Source organism: Silene latifolia, chromosome Y, assembly GCF_048544455.1.
Source record: "Silene latifolia isolate original U9 population chromosome Y, ASM4854445v1, whole genome shotgun sequence".
NCBI classification, from domain to species: domain Eukaryota; kingdom Viridiplantae; phylum Streptophyta; class Magnoliopsida; order Caryophyllales; family Caryophyllaceae; genus Silene; species Silene latifolia.
In genome coordinates, this window is record NC_133538.1 from 393,324,227 (window position 1) to 393,350,555 (window position 26,329).

General features: G+C 36.6%; 1 protein-coding gene across 1 annotated transcript; it reads left to right on the forward strand.

Moving 5' to 3' along the window:
* The first annotated feature begins 22,551 nt into the window (after nt 1-22,551).
* LOC141632095 (uncharacterized) lies at nt 22,552-23,511 on the forward strand. The gene has a single exon (XM_074444674.1). The coding sequence runs from the start codon at nt 22,552-22,554 to the stop codon at nt 23,509-23,511; it is 960 nt and encodes a 319-aa protein (XP_074300775.1).
* The last annotated feature ends 2,818 nt before the right edge of the window (nt 23,512-26,329 follow it).

Consider the following 26,329-nt stretch of genomic DNA (forward strand, 5'->3'; position numbering starts at 1 on the left):
TTTTGTTCTTGAGCTTTCCTTAATGGATGAACAAAGACCCAAGTGTAGGATCTCTCCCAAGGAATTATACCCAAAGCTTTCTCTTAATTAAAACCAATATTATGAAGACTAGATAATATTAATTTTCTAAGAAAATTTGACCCAAAAACTTTTGTTTTTGCTCTCCCAAATCTAGGTTTTGGTGAGTAGAGAAGAGGAAGGATTTGCTCTCTAAAAACACCTGGTTATTAGAGTAGTCTATTGAATGATTTATGACTTGTGTATATATTAGTCAATTGGGCAAAAGAAGAATAAAAGACAACCCTTGAACTTCCCCTTAAAAAACGTGTAAAAGGAGAGGAAGAGTCATGGCTTTTTCTCTTCAATTTTCAGCACTTTTGATAATATGGATCCATATTATTTTTGTCAATTTGTCAATATGTTACATGTCATATGTCACATAAAATTGCTATGTATTTTTAACACATTTAAAAATCGACGTATTAATAAAAATACGTCATACACAAAATTGACTCAGTAATTCATAATTACTTGTACCAAAATATTTTACCAATTATAAATCACAACAACTTGTATTTATAATTATTCATTCAATTTCAATTGTTTCCTTAAACAATAATTTCATCTGAGTAAAGATACAATTCGATTACTCTGACCGTATCTCATCTAAATGAGACACGTAAATTTTACTTCCAAAATCGTCCGTCAATTTTCAAGTAATTTAATTAACTCGTAACATTATACGATTAATTAAATAATCAATTAAGAGTGTTGCCCTATAGGTATGACCTAGGGGATCAACTGATCACCACCGTCGCACGACAGTAATGTCAAACTCTAGTCAGCCAATCATTACCGATATGTGTGGACCAGTTGACAGTAAAATACTTCCCAAATGTATTCTTTAAAATGAGATTTAATAATGATATTTAAATCATATGATCGCACTGTTGTTGAGGACACATTTCCCAACAATCTCCCACTTGTCCTCGACAAGTGTGCGTCACCAATTCTCTTGTCCTATTACTATCTCCCACTCAATGCAAGGTGTCTTTCAGGTTGTACTTGTAAGTGATCATATCGTGAGTGGTTTCCTCGATCTGGAGAATAACTGATTGACCGGATTTGTCCACCATGGATACATTCCGAGCGTGGCCACGCATTTCCAGTTCATTACTCCTCAAGTGGCCCTGAGATATTGTTATAACCCTGACAAAGGGGTGGACAATTCCTATCGCACTCATTCCTTCGACTAGCCACAACCATCATAACCCAAAATATGCCCATTTGACCCCATTTACGAAGGTCGTAGTAACACAAATCAAAGTTAATCTGAAACTGTGCCATCTAAGGAGAATAGTCTTTAGTCAAAAGAATCGACTCATTTGAATACTATAGCAGCTCTCGCCACGACCAGGCTATATAAATTTGCCAGAACTCTATAAGCGGTCATTAGGCCCGACAAAATGTTCCTAACAGTCTGCCTATGTGATCGACTAGTCATCTCACATGACTCTATGGCACTTGAACTTGCCATCAATCGCATCACACTCTAGTCACTTCGAGACGTCACCTCATACAAGTGACTATGGGCGAATACTATGTTAATCCGTGTTCACTTTAACGGGGTTCAATTGTCACTACAACCCGTTTGGATGTAACAAAGTGAAGGGTAATATCCGTATAATACCCTTTAATTATAGGATTATAACGCAAAATTTACATGTGATTATAGTCATAAAACGAAAAACATAATGAAACGATAAAGATATAGAAATAACCTTCGGTCCTAGTGCAAAAGGCAATGAGAGATCAAGTTAGATCTCCTCCTAATCGTTGCACCCAAGATGTCCGAGTAATGCCCTTGTGCTAGAGAGAATCCCCTAATTGCCTTGCAATATCGAGGGGATTGTTTTGTGAGTTTGTGTTGGATGAGAGATCCGGAATTCGGGAGGCACAATTCCCAAAACCCTAATGATTTTTAGCAAAAATGAATTAGGTTAGACAAGAGGAGAAGACTCCCCTTTTGTCTATGGGAGCCTCGGCCAAACCGAGTGAGAGGAGCCCAAATGGGCTTTTCATTTTCTCTTCACTTAAACTCGTGGTCCGGTCCATGACTCGCTAAGTGTATATGACGCGGTTTCATTATAAACTGTTATCGGTTATCGGAAATTAAGGCATCAACTAATAATACGGGTTAGTTGAATTATTAATACATGTCCGACAAAACAGTATTGTATAATTATATTCAATATACATTTAATTAAATATAAAACGCTTATATTCAATTTTACAAATTAATTGCTTAATTCGCCTTAGCCATTTTTATTTAATCCGTATTAAATAAAATATCTCAACATCACATTTTAACTAATTATTAGTCAAATAACTCGGACTAACCGGTTAGTCAAAATTGGCATCTACATGATCTGTATTTTCATCTTGTCACATCACTCAAACGTATCCTATAGGTGTGACTTTTAGGGACCAGTTGATCACCGCCATCCGTATGACAATAACGTCAAACTTATCTAGCAAGCCAACCGTTATTGATAAACGTGGATCAACCGATAATAATACCAAAAGTATGCCCTTTGATCCTTTTAGAGATTTATAAGTCCTTGCACTAACTGTTAAGGACACCAACCCCAACAAGCTCCCACTTGTCCGTACAAGTGTATGTGCAATGACGTTATCCGCACTAACTGGAGGACACAAGCTCCAACAAACTCCCACTTGTCCGTACAAGTGTATGTGCGATAACCGATTCTCATATTCATTTAAAATTTCTCCCACTCAATGTAAAACAATTTGCAGATCTGGATCCACAAAGGTCGTATTTTACAATCGATCAGGATCTAGAGTGGTTTCCCCGACTAGAGAGTAACTTAACTGATAAAACGAATCCGTATCCGAGCATGGCCATGCATTTCAGTTACAGCTCCTCGAGTGGCCCTGAGAAATATCGAGTACCTGATAAAGGCTGAATATTTCCTTCAACTCGAACTCCTTCCGATCTAAGCACAGCATGAAATGACCCAGAAACAATCTACTTGGCCCCCTGTTACGGATGACCGTGAGAAAGAAACCAAAGTCACCCAAAATCTGCCTTAGTCTCAAGAGACAGTCGATAGTCAAAAGAATCGACTCTTAGGATCACCATGGAGGTCCTATCCACGACCGGGCACCGAATGTTATAAAACATTTAGGACTCCACGTCGTTGTCACAATTGTGTCCTACGAAATATCCGTATAAATCGCCTCTGTGATTGGTCACCAACTGTTGACTTATGGCTAGTTGAACCCACCATCAACCAACGTCACAAAATAATTGCCAGAGTTATCAGCTCATGTGGGCAATTAAGGACTGAAAAATATATTGTTCGTTCAGTTCACTTTGTGGTGTTCAAAATTTGTCGTACAAATCCACATGAAAAACAATATATATATAAAAATATCAAAACGATGATGTTGTATAGAGTACAAAAGCGAATGAATCTAATCCATAAAAGAGTACTACAACTTAGGAACACGTTTAATTCCCATGGAATTAACGTGCCCTTCATGCTTATCTTGTCGTAATGCTTTAGTGAGAGGATCTGCTATGTTATCATCTGTAGCAATCTTTTCTATCACTACTGCCTTTTGCTCCACGTAATCCCGGATTAGATGAGCTTTCCGTTGTACATGTCTAGACTTGTTGCTAGACTTTGGCTCCTTAGCTTGGAAGATGGCACCACTATTGTCGCAATAGATGGTGATCGGGTCATTCGAACTAGGCACTACAGATAGCTCGTGTAAGAATTGACGCATCCATATCGCTTCCTTTGTAGCTTCAGACGCGGCATAGTACTCGGACTCAGTCGTAGAATCTGCTGTAACAGTTTGTTTCGAACTCTTCCAGCTGACTGCAGCGCCATTAAGAGTAAAAACGAATCCAGACTGAGATTTCGAGTCATCACGATCCGTTTGGAAGCTAGCGTCTGCGTAACCGGTTGCGCATAGCTTTTGTTCGCCTCCATAAGTCAATGCCCAATCTTTAGTCCTCCGTAGGTACTTAAGAATGTTCTTGACAGCCAACCAATGTGATTCACCTGGATGCTGTTGGAATCGACTTGTCATACTCAATGCATATGCCACGTCGGGACGTGTGCATATCATGGCATACATGATAGATCCTATTGCCGAGGCATAAGGTATCCGTGCCATGCGCTCTTTTGCTTCCGGTGTCTCTGGTGCCTGAGACTTGCTCAAATGCACCCCTGGAGACATAGGAAGGAACCCCTTCTTGGAGTTAGTCATGCTGAATCTCTCTAGGACTTTGTCTATGTAAGACTCCTGACTGAGAGATAGCATCCGTCGTGATCTATCTCGATAGATACGGATGCCTAGAATTCTTTGTGCCTCTCCCAGATCTTTCATCTGGAAATGGTTTTTCAACCATACTTTCACCGAAGTTAAGAGAGGTATGTCATTCCCAATCAGGAGTATGTCGTCAACATACAATATTAGGAAGACAATCTTGCTCCCACTCGACTTGATATATAGACATGGTTCCTCGACCGATCGAGTAAATCCATTTTCTTTTATCACTTGGTCGAAGCGATGATTCCAACTCCTTGATGCTTGCTTAAGTCCATAAATGGAACGCTTAAGCTTGCACACTTTCTTAGGATGTGCTGGATCGATGAAACCTTCGGGTTGTACCATGTACAACTCTTCCTCCAAAAAACCGTTTAAGAAGGCGGTTTTCACGTCCATTTGCCAAATTTCATAGTCATGAAAAGCGGCAATCGCTAAGATAATCTGAATGGAACGCAGCATGACTACGGGTGCAAAAATCTCATCGTAGTGCAAACCTGGCACTTGGGTGAAACCTTTAGCAACTAGTCGTGGTTTGTAGATATGTTGTTGACCTTCCACAGAATGCTTTATCTTGTAAAGCCATTTGCATTGAAGGGGACGAACCTTAGCCGGTAAGTCAACAAGATCCCACACGTTGTTCTCATACATGGAGTCCATCTCGGATTGCATGGCCTCAAGCCATAGCTTTGAGTCGAATCTGGTCATGGCACCTTTATAGGTTGCGGGTTCACTACTCGTTAAGAGTAGAATGTCATCTATGTCATGTTCCTCGACCAGACCAATGTATCATGCGGAGGAATAGAGACTCTTCCCGACCTCCTAGGTTCCTCAGGAATATTTACCGCAGCCGGGATTGAAAGAATTGGTTCCTCCAATGGTTGCTCGGTGTTCGGTTCTGGAATCTCCGACAGGTCGAAGGTTCTATCACTCTTTGCATTCTCGAGAAATTCCTTCTCTAAGAATGTCGCACTAGCCGCAACAAAAACGCGTTGTTCGGTTGGCGAATAGAAGTAATGACCACGTGTTCCTTTAGGATAACCTATAAAGTATGTCTTGACCGATCGCGGGCCGAGCTTATCTTCAAGTCTCCACTTGACATAAGCCTCGCAGCCCCAAACCCGTATAAAGGACAAGTTAGGGACCGTTCCCTTCCATAGTTCATATGGAGTCTTGTCAACACTTTAGACGGACTTCGGTTAAGTATTAGAGCAAATGACAAAGAGCATAACCCCATAATGAATCATGTAAAACCGTGTGACTCATCATGGATCGAACCATATCAAGTAGTGTTCGATTTCTCCGTTCGGACACACCATTCAGTGAGGTGTTCCGTGGAGTTAACGTAGGGCGATCCCACGCTTTAAGGTGTTGATCAAACTCGTGAGAAAGATACTCGCCACCACGATCTTAACGTAGTGTTTTTATCTTTCTACCAAGTAGGTTCTGTACCCTATTTTGGTATTCTTTGAATTTCTCAAAGGATTCACTTTTGTGCTTCATTAAGTAGACATAGCCATATCTACTTAAATCATCCGTGAAAGTGATGAAATACCTATAGCCTTCTCGTGCGGTGATTGACATAGACCACATACATCCGTGTGTATGAGCCCTAATAGGTCGGCAAATACCGCATTCCAACACCTTTGAAGGAAATACGAGTCATCTTACCGATGAGACATGATTCACACGTGCCAAATGATTGAAAATCAAAGGCCGAGATAGCTCCATGTTTAATGAGTTGTACATTTTACGCGTTTCTCATTTATGTGTCCCATACGGCGGTTATAGATACGTTTGATCTTTGTCACCAACCTTTAACTTTTTATTCATTACGTGTAATATTTCGGTGGTCTGATCTAAAACATAAATTCCATTCATGGAGACTGCCTTGCCATAAATCATATTGTGTAAAGAGAAAATGCAAGTATTTTTCTCGATTACAAATGAAAAACCAAGTTTGTCAAGTGCGGCCGAAATAATGTTTTTCGAAAGACTGGTACATAATAGCAATCATATAATGATAACTCAAATCCGCTAGGAAGCTGGATCACATATGTTCCCCTCGAGACGGCAGCCACTCTTGCTCCATTCCCGACACGCAGGTCAACCTCACCCTTTACGAGAGGCTTGAGATTTCGGAGGCCGTGCACATGATTACACAGATGAGAACCACAACCAGTATCAAGTACCCAAGTTCCGTAACTTGCGTGGTTAATCTCAATCATATGAATAAAAGTAGAAGGAGAAGACATACCAACAGGTTTAACGCGACCTGCTTTTATGTCCTCATGATAAACAGGACATGTACGCCTCCAATGCCCAGTCTTGTGGCAATGATGGCATTCCATGTTTTCGGTCTTGCTCTTTGTCGCGCCTGATGAGTTACTTGCCTCACCAGGCCCACTCTTACCCGATCCCGACTTCTTAAACTTCGGTTTGCCTCACAGGCCTGGCTGAACTTTGCCCTTACCCTTGCCCTTGTTTGACACAACGAGAACATCCTGTTTCATGCTCCCACTGAACTTCATGTCCTTCTCGGTCTGTACGAGGAGGGAGTGCAATTCATGGGGAGTTTTCTTCAAATCATTCATATAGTAATTCGCTCTAAATTGCGAATAACCATCGTGGAGTGAGTGAAGTATGCGGTCAATAACAATGTTCTCGCTGATCTTACAATCAAAGGTCTCCAGCTTCTCGACATTCTCAATCATGCTGAGAATGTGTGGGCTAACTGGTTGGCCCTTCTGGAGTCTCGCATCAAAGAAGCGAGTGGTAAGCTCATAGGTCACGATTCTCGGTGCTTTTGAGAATTCCCTAGTGAGTGTAGTGAAAATCTTGTTTGCACTTTGAGCTATGAAGCGTTTTTGCAAATTGGATTCCATTGCAAAAATAAGTACGTTCTTTACCGCACCCGCTTCCATGGCGAAATCGTTATACTTGTCGATTTCGTTAATTTCACCGTGGGGCTGGGTTTGGTGGGATGGGCTCAATCGGATATTTGAGCTTCCCATCGCAATGGCGATTCCGTAATGCCGCCTCCCGATCCGTGAAGTTTGATCCATCATTCTTCATCGAGTAGACGATTCATCCGATCCATGAAGATCCGCCGGGACTCACGGTCCAATGTGACACTTGGCATTGGGTCGTCCTCACGCCACCATTATGTTATTAGCAGTTTAAATGTTCGTGTTCTACACTGAAAAAAGGAAGAAAAACAAAACGAAATAAGCAACTCATCGAGGTGATTTAAGTCTATTTAAAATTCATTTTAAACATGTAGACTCTCGCACTTGCATAATTGATCTCCCTCAAGAATGATACAAGTGATCCCAAGACTCAATTTCTGTAAATTGATAGGCCAACTGTTTAGCTAATTCTTCCCTAAGAACTCTTGGTCGATAGATTTCCGTAAATCCTATCTATAGTCCACCACATCCACAGGATCGTGCACGAGTGACCATAGTGTTGAGATAAAATAGGTCAATCGGTTCCAACTTACCCGACGTAGAAGGGGTCATATTATGCCTACCGACGAAGAAGGGACTCATTGGAGTTTGACCTATAAAGACCGTTCTCAATTTTTGTTTATACGAGGAAGATCCCATCAACTAAATTATAATTCATATTAAGTGAACGAATAACTAGCGTCTGCGTGAATGAATTAATTTGGGTGATGGCTTATAAAAATCGTGTGACATACGAATGTCAAAGAAAACTAACTCGTGACCTCTAAATGTGTCAGTTTTCATGCATTAATTAGGTGGTTTGGTTTTTAGGCGGAATATGATGCATACTATCGTTACAATAAAATAAATAAATGAATGCAATACGTAAATAAAAATTTCCTAGTGTGGCCTATCCTAGTAAAAAGAACAAAATACAACTTTGGAATCCACCGTTGGACCCGAAAAGCTTGTCTTGATGTTCCATCTTTATCCAAGTAGCGGGAGTGAGCATCCGGTCTCCATCTTTAGTCTTCTCAAGAATTACAATTTAAAATTTACAAATATAAACCTATTTACATTCTAAATAAAACTGTAATTAAAAGAAATAAAATGGAGATACGAGATCTCAAAATACAACCAAGACCGTGTTCCATCATTACGGTAACACGTTCTACTAAGGCCACACTAAGTTACAACCGTTTGCAAAATAATTAAATACGTAATTAAAAGGCATTCAAAACATTCAAAATATGAACAAGAATGATAAATTAAAATGCATCAACTAAAAATTAAATTTATTCGTGACATAATTCCGTAATTATGTTAAATTTTTTATCCAAACCACCAAAGATAATTAAAATTACATGACAAAACCGCTTTAGTCAAGTTAATTTTAATCCGAGATAATCCGTTACAATAAATCGTTTTAAAGTAACTTTAATTTACGTGGGTGAACCGTTTCACTAACAAGCGAGAGCATAAAAACCGTTTTATGCATTAAAAGGGAAAAAAAAAAAAATTTTTTTTTTTTTTCTTTCTTACTCACTGTACGTGAACAAGTACGATACCCCAAAAATTTTTTTTTTTTTTTAAATGCTGTAAAAAAACGGGAGCATCAAAAAGCAAAAAAAAAAAAATTTACACGGCTCAAAACGTGAGCAATGAAAGATCAAAACAAAACGGTTTGATAAAACACAATTGCAATTTTAATCTAATCCGTATAGAAATCATACTACAATTGTTAATCTTCAACATATTGCAATAATTATCGGTTAAAATTACAACATGTGAAGAACGATTGAAAACAAGAGATCAAACGATCTAACAAAATTTTGTGGCACGCAAATCAATGCAATAAAAACAGAAAACAGGCCGTGTACAGTGAAGGCCACACGGTTTTCAAAAAAAAAAAAAAAACAGATTTGCCGAAACAAAAATTTGCCACACGAAATTTTATGCAATTTTTTGACCGATCTTTAACATGTAGCGATGAATATCGATTACATAGCCAATTTGCAAAGATCAAAAAGTAAACAAACATCACCGTGTAAACTAGACACGGATCCCAAGGCACAAAACAACAACAAAACGCAGCAAAAAAAAAATATTGCCGAGACAAAAAAGGGGCAGCCGTGGCCAATTTTTTGAACAAAATTCATCGTTTCAACAATCGTTTGATGAAAAACACATATAAAAATTTACGTGGCCTAGCTCTGATACCACTTGAAGGGTAATATCCGTATAATACCCTTTAATTATAGGATTATAACGCAAAATTTACATGTGATTATAGTCATAAAACGAAAAACATAATGAAACGATAAAGATATAGAAATAACCTTCGGTCCTAGTGCAAAAGGCAATGAGAGATCAAGTTAGATCTCCTCCTAATCGTTGCACCCAAGATGTCCGAGTAATGCCCTTGTGCTAGAGAGAATCCCCTAATTGCCTTGCAATATCGAGGGGATTGTTTTGTGAGTTTGTGTTGGATGAGAGATCCGGAATTCGGGAGGCACAATTCCCAAAACCCTAATGATTTTTAGCAAAAATGAATTAGGTTAGACAAGAGGAGAAGACTCCCCTTTTGTCTATGGGAGCCTCGGCCAAACCGAGTGAGAGGAGCCCAAATGGGCTTTTCATTTTCTCTTCACTTAAACTCGTGGTCCGGTCCATGACTCGCTAAGTGTATATGACGCGGTTTCATTATAAACTGTTATCGGTTATCGGAAATTAAGGCATCAACTAATAATACGGGTTAGTTGAATTATTAATACATGTCCGACAAAACAGTATTGTATAATTATATTCAATATACATTTAATTAAATATAAAACGCTTATATTCAATTTTACAAATTAATTGCTTAATTCGCCTTAGCCATTTTTATTTAATCCGTATTAAATAAAATATCTCAACATCACATTTTAACTAATTATTAGTCAAATAACTCAGACTAACTGGTTAGTCAAAATTGGCATCTACATGATGTATTTTCATCTTGTCACATCACTCAAACGTATCCTATAGGTGTGACTTTTAGGGACCAGTTGATCACCGCCATCTGTATGACAATAACGTCAAACTTATCTAGCAAGCCAACCGTTATTGATAAACGTGGATCAACTGATAATAATACCAAAAGTATGCCCTTTGATCCTTTTAGAGATTTATAAGTCCTTGCACTAACTGTTAAGGACACCAACCCCAACAAGCTCCCACTTGTCCGTACAAGTGTATGTGCAATGACGTTATCCGCACTAACTGGAGGACACAAGCTCCAACACAAAGTATAAAAGGAGTTTTTAAAGAAAAAACTCGAACGACAAATGCGATTATCACATATGAATAGTCAATGCCTGATTACTATTTCATATTCTATAATCTAATTTGATCTTGTACGTAGTTGTTCATTTCAATTCAATTGAAATGACATGACTCATCATGTTTAGCCTTTGATAAGGCTTTGGTTAGTGGGTTTTATCAACTTCTTGTACCTTACTCAACCTTACTACATACTCGTTTTCCTCTGTAATGTATACATTTGCATTACAAAACTTTCTGAGTACGTGTCGAGATCCAATCAAGACATAGGCCCTCTAGCCTTAGAATAGCTCCCACTGTTTTCACAGTGTGCGGGACTCATCCTTCTTGCACATCTCATGATTACAAGTGTACTCAATTTCCGTCATAAAAATCTCTCATTGTTCTTTATTGTCTAGAAGGATTCTAGAAAATCTATTTCTTAAATATCATCGCCACAATGGTATCTTAACCATCCTAATGTGTTTTGATTATGGTTTTGTCGGAAACCATGCGCAATCTCAATTGTCAATTGTCACTTGTGTAACACTCTTACACAAAATTGCATCATAAACACTTTGCTTTACTTCCTTAATACTTCTGCAAGCACTTAAGGGTAATCTTCATGGCTTACTTGATAAAGATTTCTTAAATTCGATTTTGAAAACAATTCATCATACTCAAAGTATATAAAGTGTTATACATCATTACTCATTTAATTGATCCGGCAGCGGAAGCAAATGGAATCAATCAAATATGTTTAATTTAATTGAACTAGTCATGAATCTTATCAACATAAGACTTCATATTGACGCTAATATCATGTGGATTTATCTACATAAATCTAGATATTAAAGATGTATTATATTACTCCAAAAGTCTTAAATCATTCTTAATGATCAATATGTCATCCACATATCGGACTAAATAAAATTTCCGTAACTCCCACTAAACTTCATGTATAAAAACAACTTCTCGTCTTATCGAGATAAGTTTTATAACATGATCAAAACATTGATTCTAACTCATTGATGTCCTACTTAAGACCCTCTCTTAAGTCTCACATTATCTTAGGATTGCAAGAATCTATAAAACTCATGACATGTATTGAATACATTCCTTCTATTGAAGAAGTGGGTTTTAGATTCACTTGCTGTATTCATATCCTCATAATGAAACATAATCCCTAAGAAGATCCAAATAGACTTAAGCATTTCAACCAGTGCAAAACTCTTTGCAACCAATCTTGCTTTGAAATCTCTCTTTATTAGTGCAAAACCCTTTGTCACTAATCAAGCCCTTTTGTTTCGGATTTTCATGGCTCTAAGCCTTGTATTGAGTTGTGACTTAAACACTCTTATGTAAGTCATATGTTCATTACTTTCTAGAAGTAATCAACTTGAATCAAACAATTTCTTTTGTAAGTTATAAGCTCTTTACTTTCTTAAAAGTAGCTTGAATTCATCATCTTTAACAAGTGACGAATTTGACCTCCTAGGTTTTAAAGAAACAACGTCTTACACAACACGTCTCATGTAGCCAAGAAAGACCTGTTTCTTGCGACATGACATTCTTTGTGGCTCTTGAATAATTTTCTCCCACTCTGTCTTCTAGAAATAAACTTGTATTTTAGAAAGACAGCTTCACGAGCCACAAACCCGGTGTACTCGTGATTATAATAAGGAAAAATGAGCATTTGTTTCTTGTGAAAACTTACAAACATGGTACCCTTACCATTTCATATCTCATATGATTCTATTTAGTGGAAAAATAATTTAGACAAAAATGATAAAATCCCCAAAAGTGTCAAGTAACTCAAAGTAACTTGATTGAAGTCCAAACCATATCGAATATCGTTTGATTTCTTATCCAAACAGACATTACTCCATAATGCGTGCTTAAGAGAGATTAACTTGTGATACTATATCACATTTCCTTTGGCTTATATCAAAGTCTTCACTTTGATAATCCCATCACGACTAAATCGTGATTCCTTGAACTCTTTGAACTTCTTCAAAAGATTTCTCTATTTACCTCATCAATTTAAATCGATGGTAAAAGAAAATGATCAACCTATTTTGGATCAATGATTTACAACCTCGATCTCCTTTTCAACCAAAAGGCACGAGACATTTTGCTTTGAATACAAGATACGCATATACCATTAACAATCTAATGGTTTCAAGAGTACTCGATAACTCTTTGCGTTCATTATTCCAAAATTTAAGGTTTAATCTTGGGTTACCAATTTGAGTCTTGCATCATCTTCATGATATATCATTCTATTTTGGTTTAGAATATAATCACCTTGATAATGGGCTAGCCATACATCAAATCGTGGTGTATAGGGTCACAAAAGTGAAACCTCTTTTGTATCTTTAACAAGTTTGTATTCTTATTTAGAGTTTTTGTACTTAATAGTCACAATTAAGTACAACTCCAAACCCAAAAACTAGATTTAGTACACAATGACTCTATCTCTCGACTTCATTGTTGCTAGTCGTCATATTCTAATCATCCTATGTATCAAACATAATGATGAAAAACCACCACTGGTTTCTAATATTGACGAAGTGGTACTAGCAAAATTTATGTTTAATCAAATAAACATTTAAAGAACAAGATCCCATTAGATGTCCCACAACTAACTTGTTGATTCTTCAATAATTTGGGGTAGTTTCCTTTCTCGTGTCCAACATTTGAGACAATGGAAACTTTATCGGTCGGGATTGATAGGTTTAGTATCGTCATTCTCAACAACTTTACTTTTAACATTACCTTGTATCAATACCATTATAATCTTTACTTCTTGAACCTCGTTCTCATCTTAACGGTTTAAGAGAATGCTCCCACTTATTTCAATGAGTCTTTGCTTTGAGAAGCAAAATTGAATTCATGAAGAACACTCTTCATTTGTTCGTTTTAGTCTTAAAAACTTTCATTGAGGTGGTTGCGTTATTTTGGTCAATTACGAATTCTTGACAAAACTAATTACCAAAATAATTTATCGCTTCAAGGTACTTAATTCAATTAAGTATATGAATAACAATCCATTATAAGTAGATGTGTTAGTCAAGAATCAAAAACCTGTTTGATAATGAATAACTTTAATCTATACTCTTTACAAGAGATCCTTAGCAATGGTTCATATGAGGTTTTAGAAGCAAAATTCAAATTTGTCTCTAGTTACGATGTTTTTAATGGAGATTTTGTAAAATCGAAATGATATCGTATATGAATTGTGGTAAAGAAATAGAACAATATGATAACGGAATAGTGGAAAAAACTTAACATTTATCGTTTTAATAATACTTGTAAACAAGTATAGCATTTACATAGTGACCTCTACCCAACTATGATAAATGATTCCAAGATCCAAATTCATATTAACTTGGGCACGGTGGGGCCGATACATCCCTTATCAATATAACTCGGTGGATTAACTCTTTAATCGATTCTACTTTTAGAACTCTTGGTCGATAAAATTACATTAAAATTATCTATAGCCCGGAACACATGCGGCTACGGTCGCGAATACTTCCGTTGAGCTCAATCCAAATTTCGAATAAATGTGTCCATGATCCAAATCCACATCAACTCGGGCACGGTGTGGCCGATACATCCCTTATCAACATGAATTCGGTGGATAGACATTTATCACCCACTTCCCCTACGTAACAAGGTTTGTACCCCGGTGTGGCCGAGCGCACTCCCTCACGAAATAGGTTTTCATGGTTTCTACTATTTGGTAAGGCTATGTCTCAATTAATTGTTTTAGCGAGAGGTCATGTCAATTTATTATCTATCACGTTTTAAGTGAACTAAAGCGGTGAACTACGATAATTCTAATTGACACGGTCGATAAACTCGATAAAATGACAATGCATGTTTTAGTTATGGCGATTTAGCGATGCATGCGACGTATAATAAAATGCAAAACATAAAAAAAAAATCCTAGTATGGCCTTCCTAGAAATAGAAAACTGTTTAACTATTACATATTCGGAAACCAACACCATTGGTCCCTTGAACTTCGGTTGTGGCACGCATCTCGAGGTAACACCGTCTTTATGTATCGTCATCTTTAGGAAATCCGTCTTTAGGAACTCCGGAATGAATTAAAATTACATAATGAATTACATAATTCCTATTATACATTTGTAACTATAATAAAATAAATCTATTAAATTACAAGACGGTGATACGAGATCACATTAAAAATTACAACCGAATCGATATTCCCATACATTTCGGGTAATACCAATTTAAAACTAAGGCCATACTAAGCAAATTACATAATTCAAAAATTATATAAATAAAAGACATTCAACAATTGAAATATGCAGCATTATAATATGTATGAACATGCCCAATTTTATGCTAAATCGCCTTTAAATTAGCCAATATCGTATATTACTCGGTTTTTACGGATTTGCGTGATTTCAACATTTTACAATCACCAAAATTACATAAATTCATATTTATGTATAAGTTAATTACCCTAACCTCTTAGGACTCAAAATTTAGTCTTCACTAATAATTTGACAATAATTAACTCATATTTGTTCATAATGGACTTAAAATTATAATAAAATGCTATAAACTTCAAATAAAACATAAAAATTTCAAATAAATTCAAAATTTGAAATTTAAACTTATGAACATTCTGGAAAAATACCATGACACTCATAATGTTCAAAAACTTAGGTTAAAAATTTCGAAATTTATCCGGAAAAACAATGTTGCGGTTTATCGATTTAAACTAAAATAATCATAAAAACATGAGAAAAATTATTTTCACCAACTTTTCAGTTTTAGATCTGAAAAAGACAATAAAAGCAACATGTGACGTTTTTCCTTAGTCATGAAGCATGTTTTAGCAATATTCACTAATTAAGTCACTATTTATGCTATTTTTCTTCAAAAATCCATAAATCATGCATAAAGACTTCAATATAGCCAATTATTTTACACACATCTTGTAAAATTGCATGTGACAACATACTAAATTTTTATGACCAGATTCGAAATTTATCTCATATTAACCTATTTTTCACCTAAAACCGAATTTAATAATGAAAAATTCATTTTTCGAGCATAAAAACTCATAAAATTTTGAAAATTGCCAGATCATCTAATAATAATATATGTGAAAACATATCCAAAAAGTACTGGAAAATTCGAAGTTTAGCTAATTTTCGTCCAAAAATGGCATTTTTATCATAAAAATCACATTTTAATGCCAATATTATATAATATGAACAGTAAAATCCGTAAATTAACCAAAAAATCCTAAAAATCATTTTAGGACCAGAAACTTATCATGCATTAATTATTTTCGTGATATATCATAATATCACAAATATACAAGTTTTGTATGTTAATCATATAACTCGGAAAAACTATAACCGATTTGCATGCAAATAACCATGGCTCTGATACCAATTGAAGGAAAGGTAGATCTTTATACCTAACAACATACTCATATATGTTTAAATTTAATTTGTCATAAAATTAACTAATGATCTTATGCATGCAAACATTAAAACAAAGTAAGGAAGAAACATTATTCTTACATTGCAATATCGGTATATATGGGCACAAAAGAGATCTCCTTCTCTTTTGTTCTTGAGCTTTCCTTAATGGATGAACAAAGACCCAAGTGTAGGATCTCTCCCAAGGAATTATACCCAAAGCTTTCTCTTAATTAAAACCAATATTATGAAGACTAGATAATATTAATTTTGTAAGAAAATTTGACCCAAAAACTTTTGTTTTTGCTCTCCCAAATCTCGGTTTTGGTGAGTAGAGAAGAGGAAGGATTTGCTCTCTAAAAACACCTGGTTATTAGAGTAGTCTATTGAATGATTTATGACTTGTGTATATATTAGTCAATTGGGCAAAAGAAGAATAAAAGACAACCCTTGAACTTCCCCTTAAAAAACGTGTAAAAGGAGAGGAAGAGTCATGGCTTTTTCTCTTCAATTTTCAGCACTTTTGATAATATGGATCCATATTATTTTTGTCAATTTGTCAATATGTTACATGTCATATGTCACATAAAATTGCTATGTATTTTTAACACATTTAAAAATCAACGTATTAATAAAAATACGTCATACACAAAATTGATTCAGTAATTCATAATTACTTGTACCAAAATATTTTACCAATTATAAATCACAACAACTTGTATTTATAATTATTCATTCAATTTCAATTGTTTCCTTAAACAATATTTTCATCTGAGTAAAGATACAATTCGATTACTCAGACCGTATCTCATCTAAATGAGACACGTAAATTTTACTTCCAAAATCGTCCGTCAATTTTCAAGTAATTTAATTAACTCGTAACATTATACGATTAATTAAATAATCAATTAAGAGTGTTGCCCTATAGGTATGACCTAGGGGATCAACTGATCACCACCGTCGCACGACAGTAATGTCAAACTCTAGTCAGCCAATCATTACCGATATGTGTGGACCAGTTGACAGTAAAAATACTTCCCAAATGTATTCTTTAAAATGAGATTTAATAATGATATTTAAATCATATGATCGCACTGTTGTTGAGGACACATTTCCCAACATTATGGACTCTCACGGTGCACTCAAACTCTTTTATATGTGAAAGGAAATTTTTGTGAATAAACACTCAACTATCCTCAACTTATAATAATGTGCCTGCAATCTAATATGGTAATCAATCAAAACTAGTAAGCCAAAACAATCAAATGCAAGCATGATAAAGAAGCCAAATGGGTAGAAAGAAGGCAATATGTAATGGGTAAGAAAGGGGAACAAATGAATTATAGATTGTGGAACTAATGTCAAGCTAGCAAGAACCAAATGTAAGGATGCTCAATCCCAATTCTAATCCCAAATTGCAATATAAATCATAAGTAAACTCTCCAAAATATGTGAACAATGCATGAGAGTTTCTCACATTAACCTCTTCTTCTCTTTTATTTTTAAGGATTAATTAATGAGAATAATCCATACTATGAGTGACCTTCTTACATTAATCCAAACTATACATTAACTCACTTTAATCCTAACTATCCCTATACCCTTCTCTAATTGCACTTGTCTAATCTTTTACCTACTAAAACCGGTAATGTACACCATTTTTTTATTTAAAGAATCAGCTTTCTTCTTCTTCTTTGTAACAATCTTCTTTCTCCCTAATTCTTCCCGTTCTTTCCCCATTATTGGTTCTTCACTTCTTCCCCTTCTTAATTTTTTTTTTTCCAAATAACCATCCTCATCTTAGGTGAAATAACAAGGGTATATGCATTACAAGGATCCCAAGTTTGGAGTTGACAGAATAATTGAGCAAGTAGACAATTGTTCTTGTTGTATTTGTATTATGCGCAAATGATTAATCCAATATCCCAATAAGAAAAAGAAAAAAGAGTAATAAAGACATTATAATTATATGCATAATAGCAACAGAGGTAGCCCCCACGAGATTCCCGATCACACTTAATGAAATGCACGACAGTCTTAATGAGATTAGAACAACCCAACAAATTAAAACAACCCATCAAACTAGGATGGTGACACGTGCACTCTCAGCGAGTCAACGGCAAACCGGTGTGTCAGAGCCAGGCCTATGCCGCTAGATCGATTGAAGAGAAGAGCAGAGGGCGAATTCAATTCGGCACCGCATCGGAACTGAACAACTTACGGCAGCCATGGTGGAGCTTGAATGGTGAAAGTAATGGTGTTTGCTTATGAATTTTGATGCCACCATTCATTATAAATATTGAGGAAAGAGAAGAAGAAAATGGACAGATTAATTTATGTGAGTGAAGAGAAGAAGAGAATGGAGAAAATTCATGGTAAAGACTGAAAAAGGATAAGGAAGTAAGGTGTGTTAGTGTAGAAGAAGGAAAGAAAATTCAATTCATATAACATGGGGTTTACCTGTTCTTCAGGTAGTCGGTCAGTTGGGTGCAATGTGGGAAGGATGAAGGATAGTTGGGATTATAGAAGGTTAAAATATAGTATGGAGTAATATAAGAAGGACCCTTATAGTTTGGATTATTAACATTAATTAATCCTATTTTTAATTCATTCTTTTTTTTTCATTTTCTTTCATGCTCTTCCATTTCTTTTTTTTTTTCATTCTTTCTTTCTCAATTTTTTCCGATACTTTATTTTTTTTCTTCATTTTTTTCTTTCTTTTCTTTCTTGAGCATTAAGACCAAGCTCACATGATATTCCACACTTTGAACCAAGTCCCAATTGAGCACCCAAACAAAACCAAACAAAGCTACTAGCTCAACAAGGTTGGCAAATTATAATGTAGCTAGGGATAAATGCTTGTGAAGGGGTCAAAAAGGCAAATATAGTTATGTGAATGGCTCCAAAATGCTATAACAAATGAATGCATGCTTATAAAGAGATGAAACGAAGACCATACTTGTGAGTTTTGATGAAACACACATCATAAAGAGACACCCACACTCACTTAAGAGAGACCGGATATGGATGCATCGGTCCAAAGAGGTTCTACCTTACCAATTTTGTAGCTCGCCAATAGTCAAGATCAAGCCTATTCGGTTCATTTTCCATCTCCCACCTACTATGTCAAGACATCTCCATGTAGCAATTATCCCATCATAAAAGAGCAAATCATTAGCTATAAGCTACCATTAGGATAACTAAGAGGGAAAGTAGGCTACAAGCAAGCAAAAAAACACAAATTCTCTCAAAATTTTCAAATTTTCTACATGCAAACTATACTACATGAAAATGCAATCTCCCCCCAAGCTAAACATAACATTGTCTTCAATGTGCCAACAGTTAAATAAGCCAACTAAACCATAAAAATGGCTCAAAGCACATAAACAAGAAGGATTAGAGGTTATATTTAATGGGTTGCGAGAAATAAACTAAAATGCAAAGCAAATAAAACTTACTAGACTTGCTAGCCGCCCCCCAAGCTAGTATGTATACGGGGGACTTCTTCCTTCATCATTCATCTAAGAAAAGGGCCAAAAGTTGAACCCCTTCCTTTCTTTCTTCTTCTTACCACTTCCACTTCCGGATGCTTCACCTTGTTGACCACTTCCACTAGAATCATCCTCTTGGAGTGAAGTGACATACTCACCAATGTTTTGGCCACTTCCAAGACCATCACCATAGCTACTGTAACCACCATACCCACCATATCCACCATACCCTCCATATCCTCCATGTAATGCCTCAACTCCATAATCCGAACCACAAAAATCCGGACCGGGAGCATATGTAGTAAAAGTACCTCCATTATTGTTAGGAGGGGGAGAAGGAGGAGGAAATCCACCCGGGGGATAAGTATAAAATGAAGGGTGTGGCCCCGCAGGTTGGATTACTGCTTGCCTTGAAAAATGATCATATATGGGATACAATGCAAGTCTTTGGTCATCACGAATTGTATGAACACTTAAGCTTAAGTCTCTCATCATATCCATCATTTCTAGACTAGAGGGTGAATGAATACTAGAGGTGGAATGGCGTGCTTGAGAGGGTTGACCTCCCTCATGCCGCTCAATGGTGGTACTTGTCTCACCTCGTAGAGCTAAGTGGTAAGTAGGTCTAGTAAAAGGGGCACTCCCATGATAGGGCTTAGCGTAAACCAAGGCCTTAATTTCCTTCTTCTCTTCACGTAGACTAATGGAGTCTTGCCTACCGATTTTCCAAATCATGTTAGGGTGAGCATCCCTAAAGCAATTACAAGAAAGGAAATATTCATAATCTAGCCCGACCCCTTTTTCCCTAGAGATAAGTAATGGTCTCAAGTCGGTGTTTTCTTGGTTGAATCGACACAAGTGGTGAGCAATCTTTGTAACCAAACCTTCTAAGACAATACAACTATTCTTTGGGTTACATTGTTTGGTCAAGTGGACCGCAAAGTGGTAGGGAATATTGATCCCCCAATTATCATCACCATTAACATTAAGGAAAGCACCCAAAATCTCCTCCTCAACTTTCCTCACCGAGTGAGGCTCATTTCTCCCAAAAAAGGTCCACCTCATAAACCTTTGCCAAACTCAAATGTCGGGGTAATGTATGTATTGATGGGGGCAATGGTTCAAACTTTGAAAGGGGAAGTGAGAAATGGCAATCCATGTCAAAACCGGGTTATAAGACTCGGGTGATTCAATAGGTAAGTCTTTATGAGGCAATTGGAAGATATTAGCGAAGTCCGCTAGGTCCATCTTATAGTCATCATTAAAAAATCGAAAAGTCATAAAAAGCACAAAACCGGGTTTCTTTGACCTATGAAACTCAAAAGAGCTCAAGAACTCAAGGGTGAGTTTGGGAAAGGCCTTATAATCCATTGTATAATAATGTTTCATACCAAGGTTCTTAAATAATGTCTTAACATTCTTTTCTATTCCAATATTGTTCAAAGAAGCTTGGTTAATGAATTTAGTCGGTTTCATACCTTTGCTTCTTAGGATGACCCAATTGTCATATTGCTTTTGACAATTGAAAATTGCTCCGGGAAAATCCGGATCTTGCCATTCCGGGACCTCTTCCATTTGTACATCCTCCGCAGCCCGGGAGGGTCTTCTTGGTGCCATTTTTCTGAAATTTAAGACAAAAATTCATCTTAAGGCAAACCAAAATCCATCCAAAATAGATATAATAGAACGAATTATTTACCTAATTCAAACTATAAACATGAATAGAGAATACTACAATCAATTTCTAGTATAAATAAGCACAAAATCAAATTCCCGCAATTTTAGTTAGGGTTTGATAAACTTGATGAAATTGATTAAATTGGATGAAATAAAAGAGAAAAGGGAAGAAAACTTACTTGATGATGTTAATGGATGAATGAATCTTGAAAAATGATGAAGAAATTGATGTTTCCTTGTGATTTTTAGTGAAGAAATGAAGAAATATGATAGAGAGAAAGAGGAGAAGTACCGTCGGGGTCGCTGGAATAATAAGAAAAATTTTCGCCTTACCCGTGGTTAAGCAAATAGCCAAGATAAATTTTATAGGGACTCTTGGGATTTGATTGGGAATGATGTTGTTAAGGTTGTGCAGGAGTTCTTTTCTACTGGTCAGTTGCTGACTCAATTGAATGCCACTTATATAAGTCTGATCCCAAAATGTGAGAGACCAAAATCAGTTAAGCAGTTCAGACCTATTGCTTGTTGTAATGTGCTTTACAAGATTATCTCAAAACTTCTATGCAATAGGCTAGCACTAGTCTTACCTGACATTATTCATGAAAGTCAAGGTGCTTTTGTACAAGGGAGATCTATAATTGAGAATGTGCTGATCTGTCAAGACATTGTGCACCAATATTCCAGAAAGGGTGTTTCTCCTAGATGTTTATTTAAGATTGACTTGCAAAAGGCTTATGATACTGTTGAATGGGATTTTGTGGAACGGTTGTTGATTGGTTTGAGGTTTCCTATCAAGTTTGTTGAGCTCCTGATGGCATGCATAACCACCACTTCCTATACTTTGGTTCTAAATGGCAATAATTTTGGGTACTTCCAGGGTAAGAGAGGGTTAAGACAGGGAGATCCAGTGTCTCCTCTTATTTTTACTATATGTATGGACTACCTGACAAGGCTTATTGCCTTTGCTACTATTAGATGGCCTTTTCACTATCATCCATTATGCAAAACTATTAAGCTTACTCACCTCATGTTTGCTGATGATTTGTTAATGTTCTGCAAAGGGGATGCTCCCTCAATTCTGCTCCTAATGAAAGCCTTCATCTCATTCTCTAATGCTTCAGGCCTGCAAATGAACAATACCAAGTCAGAAATCTTCTTTAATGGCATGAAGGAGGAACTGAAACATGATATTCTTTCAGTCATAGGTTTCCAGGAAGGACAAATGCCATTTAGATATCTAGGAGTCCCCATTCAGCCTGGCAAAATTTCCTAAAAAGAATGTAGTAGCCTTGTAGAAAAAATGGTGACAAGAATTAGAAGTGTTGGGGCAAAAAAACTCTCTTATGCTGGTAGGGTTATCCTTATCAACTCCGTGCTTAATACTTTGTATAATTACTGGGCTGCCATGTTTGTCATTCCAAAGGCTGTCATTAAGAGGGTTGAGGCCATATGTAGGAATTTCCTATGGCATAGTAGTGCTGAGTATCATAGAGTCCCATTGGTGGGATGGGACAGAGTCACTTTGGCTAAAGATGCAGGAGGACTGGGAATTAAGAAAGCAGGAATCTGGAATATTGCTTTTGTAGGAAAATTGGTTAATTGGATTTATACGAAGTCTGATAGACTTTGGATCAAATGGGTTGACAGCATATATCTTAAGGGGGGTGACTGGCATGACTACACACCTTCAACTGACTCTACTTGGACTTGGAAGAGTATTTGCAAGGTGAAGGAGAAGCTGAAACTTGGGTTCACTGACAATTGTTGGACTCCTCATCCGAAAGGGTATACAATCAGTAATGGATATGAATGGTTGATGGGACCTTGTCCTAGACAGAATTGGGCGACAATAGCTTGGAATGAATGGAATGTTCCTAAACACTCATTCATTACTTGGCTAATCATGCAGGAAGGTATCAATACTAAAGTGAAATTGCATGCCTATGGTCTCTGTCAAGATGACAAATGCATCCTTTGTGAATCACATTCTGAAACGATTGAACATTTGTTCAATGAATGTGAATTCAGTTGTAAAGTTCAGAAATGTGTGGAAGATTGGATTGGTCATCCGATTCCTACCATTACTGATCTATTGAGTGCTAATCGAAACAATATGAAATGGAAAATATTAGCAATGATTATCACAGCTTACAGATACCTGATATGGGCACAAAGAAATCGAGCTCGAATTGAGCTGAGTATGATGAGGCCGGAAAAAATTGCTGCTGGGTTGAAGACGATGATTCAGACGCAAATTTGAAGCAAGTGTGCGATGAGGAAGGATATGACGGAGCAGGAGATCAGAAGTCGTTTGGGTTTCTTTTGATTGTCAGTTTTGATGTAGCCTTGTTTTGTTGTTGTCTTATTTGCTTTTAGATCAGCTGTAATTGGGGAAGTTCTTTTTGAAATATAAATATACATACTCACATTTCACCAAAAAAAAAAATAGCCAAAAAGCATGAATCCACGTCCCCGATCGGGGCTGGCAACCCTGATCGGGGTTGACCGTTCAATGAGATTTTTTTCCTTTTCTTCCGTAATTAAGTTATTCCGTTCCGTTTTTCGAAAACTACGTCCCCGAACAGGGTTTTTGCATGGGGAAGCGTCCTATTTTCTCCTCTAAGCCTCCTTTTCTTCATTTCCACCTATAAAACATAAAAAACAAACATCGTCAAGTCTAATATTTTATTTCTAATCTATGAAAAACAGTAAATTGCGGAAAATTAAAAACAAGAAATAAATAAAGCAAAGAAAAAGCTTGGGTTGCCTCCCAAGAAGCGCTGGTTTAACGTCCCGCACGACGTAAGAAGCTATTTGATCAAGTTTCATCATTGAGCTTGCCACCAACCGAGCTCCATTTCATAGCTACCTTTGCATTCCGCAACCATTTGAAAATTTTCAAATAAAATTTCCCTTTCCTTTTGGTACTCTTAGCAATAGTGCCCTTAGCATCGTCACCTACAAAACAAACAACACCAATATATTCCTCCAAAGGATCCGTCAGTAAGGGTCCAAGTGTTGTAAAGGCAATAGAAGAGTCCACAGTGCTAAGTAAATAATAAGACTCTTGTAACATTATGCTTCTAATGGTGTTGTTCTTGCTAAATGTAACCCGGTCATCACCCACTTCTAACGTTAACCTCCCATTTTTCACATCAATTAATGCACCCGCGGTGTGTAAAAATGGTCTACCCAATATAATCCGGGTTTGTGAGTCCTCGGCCATATCAAGAATGAGAAAATCAACGGGTATGAAAAACTTGCCAATTTTGACGGGCACATCTTCTAAGACACCTAAAGGTCGCTTTAAAGAATGGTCCGCTATTTGCAAAGTGATACTTGTGCATTTTAAGGCACCCATACTAAGTTTTTCACAAATGGAATAGGGCATGACACTCACACTAGCACCTAGGTCGCAAAGGGCCTTGTCAATGGTATATGTGCCTATAGTGCAAGGAATAGAATAGCTACCGGGGTCCTTAAGTTTCGGGGGAGACTTATTTTGTAAGAGTGCACTACACTCTTCGGTGAAAGAAATGGTTTCTGAAAGCTCATAGATCCATATTAGACTCTCTAATAAAATTAATTTATCTCATAAATTGTCATTTAGGTGATCTATGTAACATGCATGCTAATATGAAAGCATAAAAAGAAAGTATAAGGAAAAACAATTCCCTTACATTGAATTTGTGGTAAAAAGGGCACAAACTAGTTCACCTTACTAGCTTGTTCTTGAGCTTAAACCAAATGGAAGATCCTCCGTGCAAATCTTCAACTAGAAGATCTCCTTCTTGTTGCACCCAAGAACTAACCCAAAATAATAACAAGTATTGACTAGTAACTTGTTAATTTTATACCCTTGATAATATTGTAACTTTACTAACTTTCTTAGTAAATATTAATGTATGTATACTAACAACTTAGTAGTGATTAATAATTATTTTAGAGAGATGAATAAAAATTGTTCACATGCAAATAGGTAGAGTGAAGAAGTGAGGTAGTGTAAATTGTGAACAATAGATGGAGTATGTAGGAAGGGAAGTGGCGGGTGGAGGTGGAGTGAGGGAGTGGAGAAATTTTGTCTTATGTTTTTATCTTACATCACATGTAAACTCTTACATAAGATAAATTATGGTAGTATACAAAACAAGGTGAAATGATTATGTGAGTAATCATCCACTACTCTTATTTTACACGGTCCACTTGACCATTTACGGGTCCATGTTGGTTCTTATATTTGTCCCAAAAATCCGTGTAATTTTTATTTTAGCCATCGTATCATGTTTAAATACTTCCATAATTTATTCGTCCAATTCACTCCGTAAATATACGTGTACCACTACAAATATTATTTACGTACTAATATTAATCACAATAATCAATTAGTACAATTTTAGTAAATTAACAGTTAATTAACTAAAACCCGTTTCCCAAAACTTATTATTTAATTATCGCATAATTAAATAATAACTGTCGCTCCCCGAGTTCGCAACTCGAAATCTCTCTAAAAATAATCGACTAACTTTTTAGTATACAAATCAAGGGACTAAATAAATTGTATCTCATACAATTAATTAGTTGTCTATTGGGGTTCGTTCCTTTAGGTGTGACCGAAAGGGGTTAGTTGATCACCGCCGTCTCACAACAATAACGTCAAACTCTAGTTAGCCAACCGTTATCGATTTACGTTAATCAAGTGATGAGGATCAAATAAATAAATATCTGATGATATTCCATTAATGAGATTTAATATGTTAACGCACTATTGTGGAGGACACTAACTCCAACAATCTCCCACTTGTCCGACACAAGGTGTGCGCTACCAATTATCTTGTCCGTTTTAATCTCTCACTCAATTCAAGGTGTCTTTCAGGTCGCACTTGCACATGAACACATCGCGAGTGGTTTTCTCGATCGGGAGTGTGACTACCTGACCGGAAAAATCTCTCACAGACATTCCCGAGCGTGGCCACGCATTTGTAGTCATTAACTCCTCGAGTGGCCTTGAGATATAGTTACCCAACGTGGGTGGACAATTCCTGTATGCCCTATCTATCCTATTGCACAATACAGCTCAC

Excerpts from the sequence above, each read along its gene's own strand:
- LOC141632095 (XM_074444674.1), top strand. The coding sequence starts at position 22,552 with ATGGTGACAAGAATTAGAAGTGTTGGGGCAAAAAAACTCTCTTATGCT.